Below are 14410 nucleotides of genomic sequence, written 5' to 3' on the forward strand. Positions count from 1 at the left end.
TCTTGCTTTGTCAATCTAAGAGTAGAGACTTTCCTAAGTGGAGATAATTTGTTTGAATTAAGATTTATGTTAAATAATTAATTAAGTAAAAATAATTAAAAATATTAAATTTGATCATAATATTCCTTGTACAAATAAAATTCCCACCATTAAAAAAAGAAAAAATGGCCTATATTAGTGAAACAAATTAAGACAGTACTGATTAGGCCAATCGAAATTAATTTGGAATAACAAATAAGTTGGATGAAAGTAGTTTGAAAACATTTTATAGTTGATTAATATATGGGTCTTAATTTGAGTTTTGATAAAATAGAAAGTCAAATATATTTTATATGAATATATGTCTAATTAAATTATTTTATAAAATATTATTAGTACTTTTAAATCAACATATAAAGGAGATGTTTAAAATAAAAATATTAGTTAAGATTTTTTTTTCTTAGTTTAGAAAGCTAGAATCATGACTCGATCTCACTTCAATTTTAAATATTTTAAGTGAGAATCGAACTCATAACATTTAGTCTCTTAAAAAACAATCTTATCACTTAATTACTATCTTAACAAGGGTAAAAAGTTTAATTAATAAAATAATTTTGAAACATTTTATAGGATTAATAACTTATTTTCCTCTCATTTATATTTTCATCAATTAAATTAGTTTATTTATGAAATGAGTTATTTAATAACTAAAATCTCATAACAAAACCCTAGTTTTACAAAAGTGTATTAAAATGCTTAGGTAGATGATTGATTACATAAAAGTAGACTAGTTTTTGGTCCTTTTTTGTGGTGGTTGTGATGAAATAATTTATTTTGCGGCTGTAAACTTCCTCTTTATATTTCCTCTTCCCATAGCTAGGTCACATGTATATCTTGATGATCATCTTTCTTCTAGTTCAAAGAATATATTAAAGAACATACAAATGGTACAAATCAAGAAGTTCAGAGGTGTCAGGCAGCGACACTGGGGTTCTTGGGTCTCTGAAATTCGCCACCCTTTATTGTACGTCTCATCGTTTCTCTCTTTATATATGTCTCGCGTTTATTTAATAAGTTGGAGTCAATAAACTAAGTAAAATTGAATTGTTGTTAAAGAAAGAGGAGGGTGTGGCTAGGCACGTTCGAGACGGCGGAGGAAGCGGCCCGTGCATACGACGAGGCCGCCGTACTCATGAACGGCCGCAGCGCCAAGACCAACTTCCCCGTCGCCGCAGCCAGCGCCGCCACCCAATTATCCTCCGATGATGACGTCATAATCTCATCATCGTCGACGTCATCAACACAACTCTCATCCATACTCAGCGCCAAGCTACGTAAATGTTGCAAAGCTCCGTCACCGTCTCTCACTTGTCTCCGTCTTGACCCGGATAATTCCAATATCGGAGTCTGGCATAAACGGGCCGGTAATAAATCCGACTCCGGTTGGCTCATGACGGTCCAACTTAACATGGGTCTTGTTCCAGAAACTGGTTCCTCACCCGCGGGTCATACCCACGGGTCGACCGTACTGGATCCACCGCCGCAAGTGGAGGGCGGTGGTCTCAATGAAGAGGAGAAGAAGGTTCTGCAGATGATTGAGGAACTCCTCAACAATAATTAATAAATTCATTATTATTTAAGTGTTAAATAAATAAATATGACAAAATATACAATATATAATAACGGATTATTATTATCATTATTACTATTATTATATATAGATCGATCAAAGTTTGTAATTACATATATATATATATATGTATGCATGATATTGTTGGATAAGTATATAAAGTATATATATATATATATATCCTATATATAATTAAGTACTATTTTGGAAACTCGTCTCTTTTGGGTATTAAGAATATTAATAATTCTGTCTTTCAATTTTTGTAACCATTTGCTCTCACTTACTAAATTCTACTGATTATAGGGTAAGTTTCTAGTTGTCCAATTTGGCTTATCTCAGTTTTTCGGCTCTCAATGTTTCATTAATGATTGTGTATTGTGTAATTAATGTCTAACTCTTATAAATTATTCTTTTTTACTTGAAGAAAATATAAGAATCAAGTTTGGGTTTAATCATGTCAAATGAATTGTTATAAGATGATTTTGTTAGGTATAATGTCTTTAAATTACCTAGTATATATTATACAAATATGATGTTATAAATAAATTAAATAATGTGTCGTATACTAAAGTCGAAATGACCGAATTCATATATTGATTTGAGAAATGTGCATGTTAGACAGATTTTCTTAAAACAGCTATATCGTCTCATTTGTGTACAATGTAATGTAGTTTATCATAAATGATACGATAAACTACAATGTCTCTGAAGTAGTAGTGATCCAGTACTAGAATCAGTACGCAACTAAAGAAATTATCGAAAACTTATCTATTGAATTTTTAGAAAGAGAATGAGATAGATGATATTGTGTAAAAAGAATTTGAGAAAAAATAGGTATTCTATAGTGTAAAGATAAAATCATCTATTGATCCAACCGATTTCTCATTGATTATTTCCTTATTTGTCTTTTAACATTTTCTCTTCATTATCAGTAATGTTTTTGTCAAAAATAATTAAGGTATTTACTATTCAATACTAACTATATAACTAATATATATTAGAAATTAACAATATTTTGTTGATTGTTCTTCAAAAAAAAATTTAATAAACATTTGGATCAAATTTACCGTTTAATTTATGTTTGATTGTAGTATGATTTTCATTTGATTTTAAAATTTTTTGCTATTTACAATTTTAAGAGGAGGATAAGAGTGTTTTAAATTAAGTTATTTGAACGAATAACTCAAAACTCTTGTCAATTCATGATGTATGACTATCAGTTTGAATGAGAATAAAAGAAAATAGGAAGTGAATTAATTTTTAAATAGAGTATATATATTATGTCAATGAGGGTCAACCTTATTTCTTGCTGTTGTGACCATGTGAAAATTTTGTATTAAAAATATATATAGCCCAACCCTGGTTAGTGATTGTTGAACTCAAAAATACCCTCCATGTCATGTTTTTTATTTCCTTTGAAAGAGAAAATTCCTATAAAAAATATAAATAAAAAATTGTCACTATAATATCGTGTTATAAACCTTATAATCGATCTTATTTCATTCGCTTTCTTATTAATTAAATCACTTCATTCATTAACGAAAATATTAAAATATTATATATTTTAAATTATTATTTTTTATTTTAACATTATATACTAATACATATTTCAATTCATTCTTCTCGTCTAACGGCAACAAAAGATAGATATTCTCACCTCTAAGGTCCTGGGTTCGAGTTCGTTAGTCGACAAGTTCTGCATCTGGTTAATTAAGTGTGTTTGCTTAATCCGTTCAACCATTTTTTTTATTAATAAATATTCCACGTATCTTCTCAAAATCATTATCGATTATTATTTTTAAAATAGTTTAAATTATTTTAAAAAAACAAACAAATAAGACAAACCCTAAATCCAATAATTGTAAATAAGAAAATGACGGTTATAGCTAGCTAGCTGCCTTCATGCATAATAGACAGTCTTCTTTCATCTTTCATCGCATGCACTTCCTCTAACACTAAAAAGGAATAAAGTTTGTGAGAAAACAAGAAGATAATCACAATAATTTATTTCCCCTTTTGAAAGGTAATTTTACCTCTTATATTTAGATTAATAAATCAACATAAATTTAAATTAGTTTATTAATGGGTTTAGTACCGATATTTCTTTGTAAGAAATTTGTACACAAGTCATTTCATTCTAATTGAATGTGTTACTAAAAGATTTGATTTTTTAGAGAAAAAAAAAATTCATGTTATTTAAATTATCATAGTCTATTATTTTAATTTATTTTATAATGTAGATAAATTATTTTAGATTATAATTTTTTTAATAATTTGTTTCTTCATACACAAACTCATTTTAAATATGACCAATATTATATACATACTCAATTTCATTTTACCAACTACATTACAATGTCCAGCCAACCTTCATTGCTTTTTGTTGACTTAAAGTCTCTTGTTACAAATGAGATAATACAAAAGAATGTCATATTAACTAGGATTGTCTTTGAAGATTGAAATGTTTTAGTCCGATTCAATACGTCAAAGTGACAGAAAATGTATATAATAAAAGTAAGAAATAACCGACCAATAGATGAAAGCCGACCCTGGAGTGAGGCCGGCTAATTAGACCAGCACCTCCCCGAGCACCCTAAGAGAAATAAAATTTTAAAACCCAAAGTTTGAACCATTTCTCGACAAATTGACGGAAAATATACATAATAAGAGTAAGAAATAACTTGGCAATAGATAGGGTCAACCCTAAGGTGATGCAGCTAAGACCACACCCATTCCCAAGCACCCTAAGAAAAATTAAAAAATTAAAATCTACTCTATCAAAATTTGAACCTAATACCATAATAAATATGATCATAATATTTAACCAACTCAATTAAATTATTTGTGTATTCATTATAATGCAAAACTATTAAAAATTACTCTGTCACATCAAATTTTGGGGCCTGGCTTTGATAGTGATTGAACATATGAAATTATACTTTATAAGTAACAAATTAATACTCTATTTCTTCCTAAGGAAGATATATATATGTGTGTGGTGTTACCTTTGGGAGAGGGTGGGGCTGTCCAAGTAGGGGCCATGCTTGTTTGCTGCCATATTGCACATGGGGTATATGTATAATATATATTACATTACAATTTACATAGATAATTGATTAAAGCTTCAAGATTTTCTATTGGTTGTGAGAAAGCAAAAACAACCCATTTGTGAATAAAAGTAAGCTTGAGTACTATTTGCAATATTATGCATTTAAAAGATTTCTATATTTATTCAATATATATGCTTTTAATAGAAGCTATTAAATAAAAGTTGACATAATTGGTTGCTATAAATGAGATTCAACTTTTCTTATTCTTTAATTTTCATTTAATATATTACTTTCCCAATAATATCCACCTCCCTTGTAGGTAGGTAAGGTTGAGTTAATTGCACACTGAGTATTTTTAATTATTATAAAATAGTTTTTAATTTGGACAATATACATCTTCTATATATAAATTACATTATTTATCAAATTTTATAAGATAGGGATACACTTGAATAAAAAAAATTAATTTGGAAATTAAATATATATAATACTCTTAAAACTTCACACGGTCACACACTTGGTGGTTTGATATTATCTTTATTTAATTATTGATGTTGATATATATAAAAGAAATAGCTATTTAACATTATTACGAACTATATATTAACATATTATTACTACGACACATTCTAATATTCGTTTATGAAAATATGTGAAGTTCGTCAGGAATTAATCGATTTTCTTGAAATTTACCTCTTAATAATTTGTTGGGCGAAATTTACAATCTTAATAATTTGTTGGGCGGTGGTACATAATTTATGATTTTTTTTTCTTTCATGTTATTCTTATTTCATTGTGATTCTAATCATTGTTTATTATGATATATCATTTAAATAAAATGATGTTAATAAGTATTATACATATTTGAAGGTAAAGCATTTTGTAATAATATGTTAAATAGTTATCATTTCACTGTAAAGTTTATTCAAAAAATTAAAATTTATAGTGATTTTTTCATTTTGTATAAAATTGTTTAATATTTGGATCATAATCAAGATCAAATTATTTTGAAAAAATGTTCATGATAATCTAATTATGATTTTTTGCATCATGTGTAGTGAGAAATTAAATGTTTTTCTTCTCAATGTTTAGCTCTTTATTTATGTAGGTAAATATTTACAACTGTTTTATTCCAACCCAACATACCTAGCTAACATCCTCATTTTCTTGTTCCGGGAGTGAAGTCGACATAATTTTTTTATTTAAAATAGTCATTAATTTAATCAATGTAGTGGGTTGATAAATATGACATAATTTACAAAATTATTTTAAAATAGTTCAAACCTCTTTAATCAATATAGTTTCTTCTCCTATTGATTTTAGATTATAGTTAGGACTTAGGCGACTTTATCCTTGTCCCTTTTTTCTTGTTTATTTATTTTTTCAACATTTAACTGGTCTTCTTTTAATAATTTTTTTGTATTAAGTAATTTATGATAATTTTATCAATACAAATTTAGCCTTAAACAAATTAATTAATTTTTTTAAGGAGTCTATATATATATATATATATTAAAAATGATATGCAGATATGCAGTCCCCATCCCTAGAATTGAGTTGTCATAATCCACGTTATAAAATGTTTTTTTGTTACACCAAAGTTGATAAAAAAAATTAAAAATTTACGTTGACAAATTATAAACTCGTAAAATCTATAATTTATCATAAATCTTAAAAGTTAATTTAAAAAAATATTAGTTATATATTATTATTATATATATATATAATTAAATATTTTATACCAAGTTAATTTTTTCATGAAAATTTGACCTACATAATTTGTAATAATATTAAAATAATATTTTGATTTTTTAATTTAAAATAATGTAAATGGAAGGTTAAGAGTAAATTAGGGTTAATTATTATGATAATTAAATACAAATTAGAAAAATTAAATAAAAATTAAAGATAATTTAGAGTTAAAATATTGTATATATTTTATCCAAATTAAACTCAAAAAGTGGTTGAAATTATTAAATTATGATTTTAAATATAAAATAGGTATAATTTATGCCTAAAGCAATTAAATAAATACCTCAAATACCCAAAAATAAAAGAAATGAACATAATTTTTATTATATCGTCAAAACTATTTTTGTGTATTAATTTGGTAAAGAAAAACACAAAAAAAAGGTTAAATATTTGATTTCAAATAACTTTTATATAAAAAAATATAAACTAATAATCATGTGTGACAGAAATTATGTTTAAATATTGCAACAGGGATTTCATCCATCAGATCAGCACTAGATTTTCATCAAGCGCTCAGGAAGAAACCACGTATCCCGCTGTAGTGAAGACACGCGCGCGCTTGGGTCCACACTGAATCAGTTAACATGACACTAATCCCGTTAACCTGAATGCCCGGTCGTTGGCGGACCGCCAACGGAATGCAACGACGCATTTCATTTTAAATGAAACAGCGTCATTGTGTTCGTCTTTCTTGATCAACTAGGAGAACGCCGAAGGCTCGCGATCGACGTCGACGATCCTTCTAGAAACCTTATCTACATCATTTCTCAAACTCATCCCTCGATTCTTTTACCATGTGCACGTCTCCTCCTCTCCATCATTTTTCCTAGCATTATAAGTCAAAACCTATCCTAGATCTAGGCTACGGGAGACAAAATAGTAAACGGGGAAGAAGGACTTCGAAAGCAAAATTGAAGTTGAATTCAATCTCAATAGCCGACCTAGCTTAGTATAAATAGTCTATAAGTACTCTTCTTCCGATCCAAAAAAAACGAAATCCGAACATTACAGTCTTATTGAAGATCTACAAATAACTCCAACGACTATGTTTTTTTTAAATTGCTCTGATGGTCTAAGTTTCGAACCAGGGCTTGGGAAAGCTTCTAAACATCATTGGAGTGTTCTCCAATCAGTAATAAGCTTTCAGACCTACTGTAATTTAAAATATGATTCAAAATTGGATTTTTCCAAGTTCGATCGGGTTGGTCATATTTAGGGCTCAATTTTGTGTTTTCTTTAGTTGAAATCAATCCATCAATTTTTTTAAGCTTTCTGTCGAAAGAGTTTTAATCAATTCAACTTAAATTGAAAAAACTCAAATTTAATTTGAAAATCTAAAAATTTTGAATTTGGTGTTCTTGAGCTTTTAAGTTTGATTTTTTAATTCAAATAGTTGCCTAACATGTTTGTAAACATGTTAGGATGATTTCCAGATCATATTACATCCATCCCGATCATGTTTGATCAAATTGATTTTTTTTTAAATTAGTTTGAATTTCAGTTTTAAAAGTTGTTACAGAGCTTAATTGACATTCTTGTTTTAGTTGTGTTCGACTATAAACATCATTTGAAAGCTGTTGGAATAAGAATTAGGCCACGAGATGACCTAAATAAAAAGAACCAAATTCTTTCCCTAGAAATCGGATTGCTAAATTGATCAACTTAGAGCTTGATTGATCGAGTTTAGAATTAGGGATTATGATCCCTACATCCATATGAGTTGTTTGCAACATGATCTGTATCAAAAGTTAAAAACATGCAATCTTCATACCAAATGAAGAATACTCGGTCCTCTCGAACTAAGTCCTTTAGAACCGAGGACCGAGAATCCTCGGTCCCGACCGAGATTGAGAACCGATAAATTGACATATGATCAAGACCCATGACCGGTGTTCTGAAGTTAGGACCGAGCCCTAGGACCGGTGTTCTTGAGCAATGACCGAGGAATTCGACCGAGGATTCTAACCTAGGACCAAGAGGTCAGACCTAGAATCGAGACTCCCAGGTCCCACTATCGAGGAAGCTATATCTAGGACCAAGACTCCCAGACCTAGGATCAAACAACCTGAGTTCAGGACCGAGCCTCCCAAACCATAGGGATGAACCCTCATGTCCCTTGATCGAGTGTCCCGAACTCCGATCTAAACCACCATCGGTCTAGAGCGAGCCCATCCGAGCCTAGACCGGTAAAAAAATGGACCCAAGCCATAGGACTCCGGTCTTGAGGCTTGTTTGGTTCCACTTTTCAAAATCCAAAATAATTTTTGTAATTTTGGAACCCCAGTCTATTTTCAAATAATCCAGAAAGATCATAAAATAATTTTTTTTATATTTTTGGGATATTTCCCAAACAAATATTTTGACTAAGGCTCCGTTTGAAAATTATTTTTAAATTCTAATATTTGTCTGATATTTTTTAGTATTTTTACACAGTTTTATATCAACACAATTATAGGTACGCAATTTTGTACAATTATTTACGTAATCTAAATTTATCCTTGTTTAGGACACTGAACTACTAAGTAAAAGAAATAAATGTTATAAATAAATCTTTTGATAGCTAGACTTTTAAAAAATAAAACTGTCTTTGATGGGCGCGGAGGACATTACGCAAAAGTCTTTTCCCGAACGTAACCAAGAAACGAACTCTTTCTAGAAACTCTAGTATAAGGTACGTTTATACACGTGTATTTTACTTATTTTTCTAAAATTATTTGGCGACTTTGTTTTCAAATAAATAATTCTTATTTAAATTAATTATGTTCAATTAATCTAAAGTACTTGATCAAATTATTATTTGGTTATAACAAATCTTCAAATTATTAAAATTTGAATAAAATTAATTATTTTTATATAGTTAATTTTAAAATTAGTAAGATACTATCAAAATTTTTAAAAATAAATATTTTATTTTAAAAATATAATAAGTAAATTACACTAAAAAAATATATTTATAAAATTAGTTATATTAATTTATTTATTTGAATAAATATATTTTTTTTAATTTATAAATATTATTTTTTTAATATAAATTAGTATAAAACTGTAAAATCATAAAATCTTATTGCAAATTGTTTTTCTCACCCTCTCCCATATTCCCACCCCCCATTTAACTCATTAATTAATTTTAAAATGACTTATTTATCCCTACCACCTTTATATATTTACACATTTCTTATTTTATTTATTTTATTTATTTTATTTTATTATTGAGTGTTTTTATTAAATATAATTAATTAATTTTTAATATTTTTTTAACTTTATTTATTTAATTAAAAATACAAAATATTATTATTTTTATATTATAATTATTTAAAATATATTAAATATTGAAATATATAATAATTTAATAAAATATAAATATTTAATATTTTATTATATTAATTATATATATATATATATATATTAAAATACTTACAAAAATTATTTATCAAATAATAATTAATAACTAGTCTAATCATAATATTTTAATTAATAATATTATATATTAATAATTAGTCAAACATAATATTTTTAATTTTAATTAATAATATTATATATTAATAATTATTTTTAATTTTAATTAATAATATTATATATTAATAATTAGTCAAACATAATATTAATAATTATTAATATTTTTATAAATAAAATTATCTATTAAATAATAATTAATAATTATTAAAGACTTTATCTTATTTATTTTTATTTATTTGTTAGATAATTTTATTTATAAAAAAAATTGATTTTTATAAGTATTTAAAATATATATATATAATTAATATAATAAAATATTAAATATTTATATTTTATTAAATTTGTATACATTTTAATATTTAATATATTTTAAATAATTATAATATAAAAATAATAATATTTTGTATTTTTAATTAAATAAATAAAGTTAAAAAATATTAAAAATTAATTAATTAATTATATTTAATAAAAAAAACTTAATAATTAAATAAAATAAAATAAGTAAATAAATAAAATAAGAAATGTAAATATATAAAAGTGACAGGGATAAATAAGTCATTTTAGAGTTGATTGAGGAGTGAGAGAGGGGGGTGAGAATATGGGAGGGGTGGGAAAAGCAGCTCCCAATCTTATTATAGTAAATTAAAAATTGTAAGAATTTATTTAAAATTAGACTAGTTAAGTTTATCTAAAAGCGTAAAATTTTAAAAGGTAGATCGAGATTTTAACAACCTTGGGCTACACTAATTTTGGTTAAAAAATTGTTAAAAAAATTATTTTAAGTGAGGTGTGGTTTAAACTTATAACCAAATAATTTTATTTTTTATCCTAAACCACCGTGCTAGAGTGTTAAACACTTTTTTATTTATTAAAAATAATAAATTTAATTAAATTTTTATTCGTTTGAAAAATGAGTTGTGTTAGCTCGTGAGTTTGTTGGCTTATCTCAAGACCGGCCTTAATGATTTCTCTCAACATATTTCATAAAAAAAAAAACAATTGAAATGATAACTTATAGTCATTTTATATTAACCTTAATCCAAATTAAAAGGAGTGAAGAAAAAAACAAATTAATTATTAAAAAAAAAAATTGAAATATATATGTATTCAGTTTATTTAAATGTAGAAGGGAAATTAATTAACACTAACCTTCGTAATCATATAATCATATCATTTGGGAAGTTCTGGGAAACTATACATAACTGTAACATTTGAAAAAGTATATTAAATTTTAAAATATAAATAATTTAACCTTTTTTTCTGTCAAAGTTGTTTTCTATAGTCTATACTATATAAAAATTTACAATAGTTAAAAAATAACCAACCAATTATTTATATATATATATATATATATATATATATATATATATATATATATATATATATATATATATATATATATATATATATATATATATATATATTTTGTAAAGACAAAACGTGTTTCATTGCTTAAGATAAGAATCATTGTCCCAAGAAAATTAGAATAGACAACGATGAAAATGTGACTTATTATAACATGGATTGATAAGATTGTGTTGAACTATAGCCACGTATAATCTATCTGTCATTAATTATGAATTAAGTTAATATAACTTTTATATTTAACAATATATTAATTAACTCACTATATTACATTAATCTTGTCGTCTTTTCTTTAAAAAGGAAAAAACCAATATTACAATAATCTTCTTCACTCAAAAAATATATCGTTAAATTTCACAACATAAAAATAGTAGAAACCTAAACATCATTACACAATTTTTTAATGAATAAAGAAAAATAATTTATTTAAATGGTGGATTGAACATAGTTTTGAAGGTAAATTTGTGAAGGTACTATTTTTAATATTTTTTATATTTATTTTGAATAATTTATTATAATTATTGTTATAACATGCTTTATAATTTGTTTTGTGTAGTAACGTATAAAAATAATATTATATTTTCTTTAAAGATTAAAATAAGATAAATCGAAAGAAAAAGAATGCCTTTGTACGTCACGCGGACTAGGAATCCATAAAATGAGTAAGATCTTGTTTGAATTTAGTTATTTAAATAATTTTATTTTGTATAAATTATAAAAAGAATTGAGTTATTAATAAAAAGACTTAGAGGTATATTAATATTTAATGAAAAATATTTTTTTTAAATTTATATTTTAATTTTTTAATTTCTAGAAGAGAATATAATGAATTGTTTAAATATCCATTAATTTATTTAAAATATCCAAACAAGCGAAAGATCATTTGGACACCAATGGTCCAAACTATTTAAATTTAACTTAGGTCTTGTTTTCTGATTGTCTTTTATAAAAATTTAGAGAGAGAAAAAAAATTAATGGTGGATGATTTTGAGAAGGTGATAATTATTTTTGGTAAAAAAATTTAAGGGTATTGATATTAATAAATAAAATAAAAAATAATAATTTAAAATAAAAAGTATTTTAGTATTTTGGTTAATGAAATAAGTTATGTAATTTTTGAGAAATGATTGTTTGAAAAATTAATTTTATAAAAAAAAAATTAAAATTTGAAAAAGAAACGAGACCTTCTATTTTTTATATTTTTATATATAAATAATATTTTTAATATTATAACTTATTATTAAAAATATTTTAAATTTAATTAATTCTATTTATATATATATATACATAATTAAATTTTTATTTTTATATAACTTAATTATTATCATAAGTTTAGCTATATTTAATTTCTATCTCTTATATTTTTATATTTTATATTTTAATATTTCGTTAAATTTTAAATATATAATTTAAAATGTTATATTCATATTATAAAATTAATATTTTTTTTAAAAATAAATAAATATAAAATTATCAAAACCAATTTATTCAATTAAAATAGATAACTTATACCTACCATAATTTGTATGAAGTACTATAGTCAAGAACGTCATAGAATTTAATAAAATCACTATCATTTTAAAATAAAATAATAATTATTTATTATTAAGTTATTATATTATAATTATTAAAATATTTTAAATTAATAATATATTAAGTAAATATTTATAAAAAAAATATTAAATAATGATAACATCAGCAAGACATTAATAATTTTAAAATAAGTTAATTGTTATTTTTTATTAATTATTAAATTATAATTATTAAAATATTTTAAATTAATTATGTATTAAATAAATATTTTTAAAAATATTAAGTGATGATAATATTTATTATGTTATATAAAAATAATAATTTAAATATATAAAAGTTAAATTTAGAATTTATTTAATAATAAGAGATATATTAATAAAAATATTAATAATATATATGAATTATTTTTATTTTTATTTTTAAATAAATATAAAAATAAAAAATAAGTTAAGTGAGTTTGAATAATAAAATAAGTTACTTCTAAACATGATTAAAAAAAATAATAAAAAAAAAAGTAGGTTATAATAGAAAGATTATTTTCAATCATGGATAATATGTGAAATCACACACGTCTAACTGACGTGTAAAATCAATTGTATCATCTATCCGCCACGTTGGAAATCTAAATAATCAAAGCTGTCCTTAATTGTCTGTCTGGACAGAATATATATACTCTGTTTTCTTTCTATATATATATATTAAAGAAGTTCTCATTTCTATCTATCTTGTTCATACAATTAATTATTAATCTCCAACTTTATTCATTAACAATCTATTTCATTTTCATTTAAAATCGGGTCTGGAATGAACCCTTTGCACTTGACATCTTTGAACCACGTATCAATGGTATGTAGATCATTGGAGAACTCCATCGATTTCTACACGAATGTTCTTGGTTTCATCCCGATTAGAAGACCGGGCTCCTTCAACTTCAATGGTGCATGGTAATAATAATAATAATAATAACATAATTCAATGAAATTTTTCATTTTAATACATGATTTGATAATCATACATATATATATAGGTTGTTCAACTATGGTATTGGTATACATCTATTGCAATTGGAAGAATCAGCTCTAGACATTCCCAAGAAAACTACCAAAATCAATCCCAAGGACAATCACATCTCTTTTCAGGTATATATTTCTAATCATACATAAGAATCGAAGATCGAACAATTTAATTTTTAATGTCTATAACTTAACTTGTAGTGCGAAAGCATGTGGGCTGTCGAAAAGAGGCTAGAGGAGATGGGAATGGAATATATAAGGCAAAGAGTTGAAGAAGGGGGAATCTTCGTCGATCAATTGTTCTTTCATGACCCTGATGGATTCATGATCGAGATTTGCAATTGTGATAACTTACCCGTCGTTCCTTTATCTGGATCGGAGACTATTCGTCCTTGTCGAAGGGTTGGTAGCCTTCAGAAAATCCAGACGCAAGGTTTAACATCGATCACAAGTACACAACACGAGCCCAATTCTCCTTCGGTGATTACAACATGTTGAAGTGTACAAGACTTTATTAATTGACTAATTCATTTGAAGTTTAAGGTTAAGTAATTAATTGGGCATGCATATATGCATGCATCTATTGTATGTTAATAAATAAAAGTATATATATATAGATGTGTATATATAAA

The 14410-nt window shown here is 25.0% G+C and overlaps 2 protein-coding genes across 2 annotated transcripts; both read left to right on the forward strand.

Annotated features, from left to right (window-relative positions):
- The first annotated feature begins 923 nt into the window (after positions 1–923).
- On the forward strand, positions 924–8572 carry LOC124913663 (ethylene-responsive transcription factor WIN1-like). The gene is made up of 3 exons (XM_047454078.1): positions 924–1003; positions 1096–1591; positions 8480–8572. Exons 1-3 carry the CDS (start codon positions 924–926, stop codon positions 8570–8572), a joined length of 669 nt encoding a protein of 222 aa, XP_047310034.1.
- Positions 8573–13546: 4974 nt separating this feature from the next.
- On the forward strand, positions 13547–14393 carry LOC124918697 (glyoxylase I 4-like). The gene is made up of 3 exons (XM_047458737.1): positions 13547–13709; positions 13793–13904; positions 13980–14393. The coding sequence occupies exons 1-3, from the start codon at positions 13570–13572 to the stop codon at positions 14274–14276; spliced, it is 549 nt and encodes a 182-aa protein (XP_047314693.1). The 5' UTR covers positions 13547–13569; the 3' UTR covers positions 14277–14393.
- The last annotated feature ends 17 nt before the right edge of the window (positions 14394–14410 follow it).

The sequence above is a fragment of the Impatiens glandulifera genome, chromosome 1 (genome assembly GCF_907164915.1).
Source record: "Impatiens glandulifera chromosome 1, dImpGla2.1, whole genome shotgun sequence".
Classification (NCBI taxonomy): domain Eukaryota; kingdom Viridiplantae; phylum Streptophyta; class Magnoliopsida; order Ericales; family Balsaminaceae; genus Impatiens; species Impatiens glandulifera.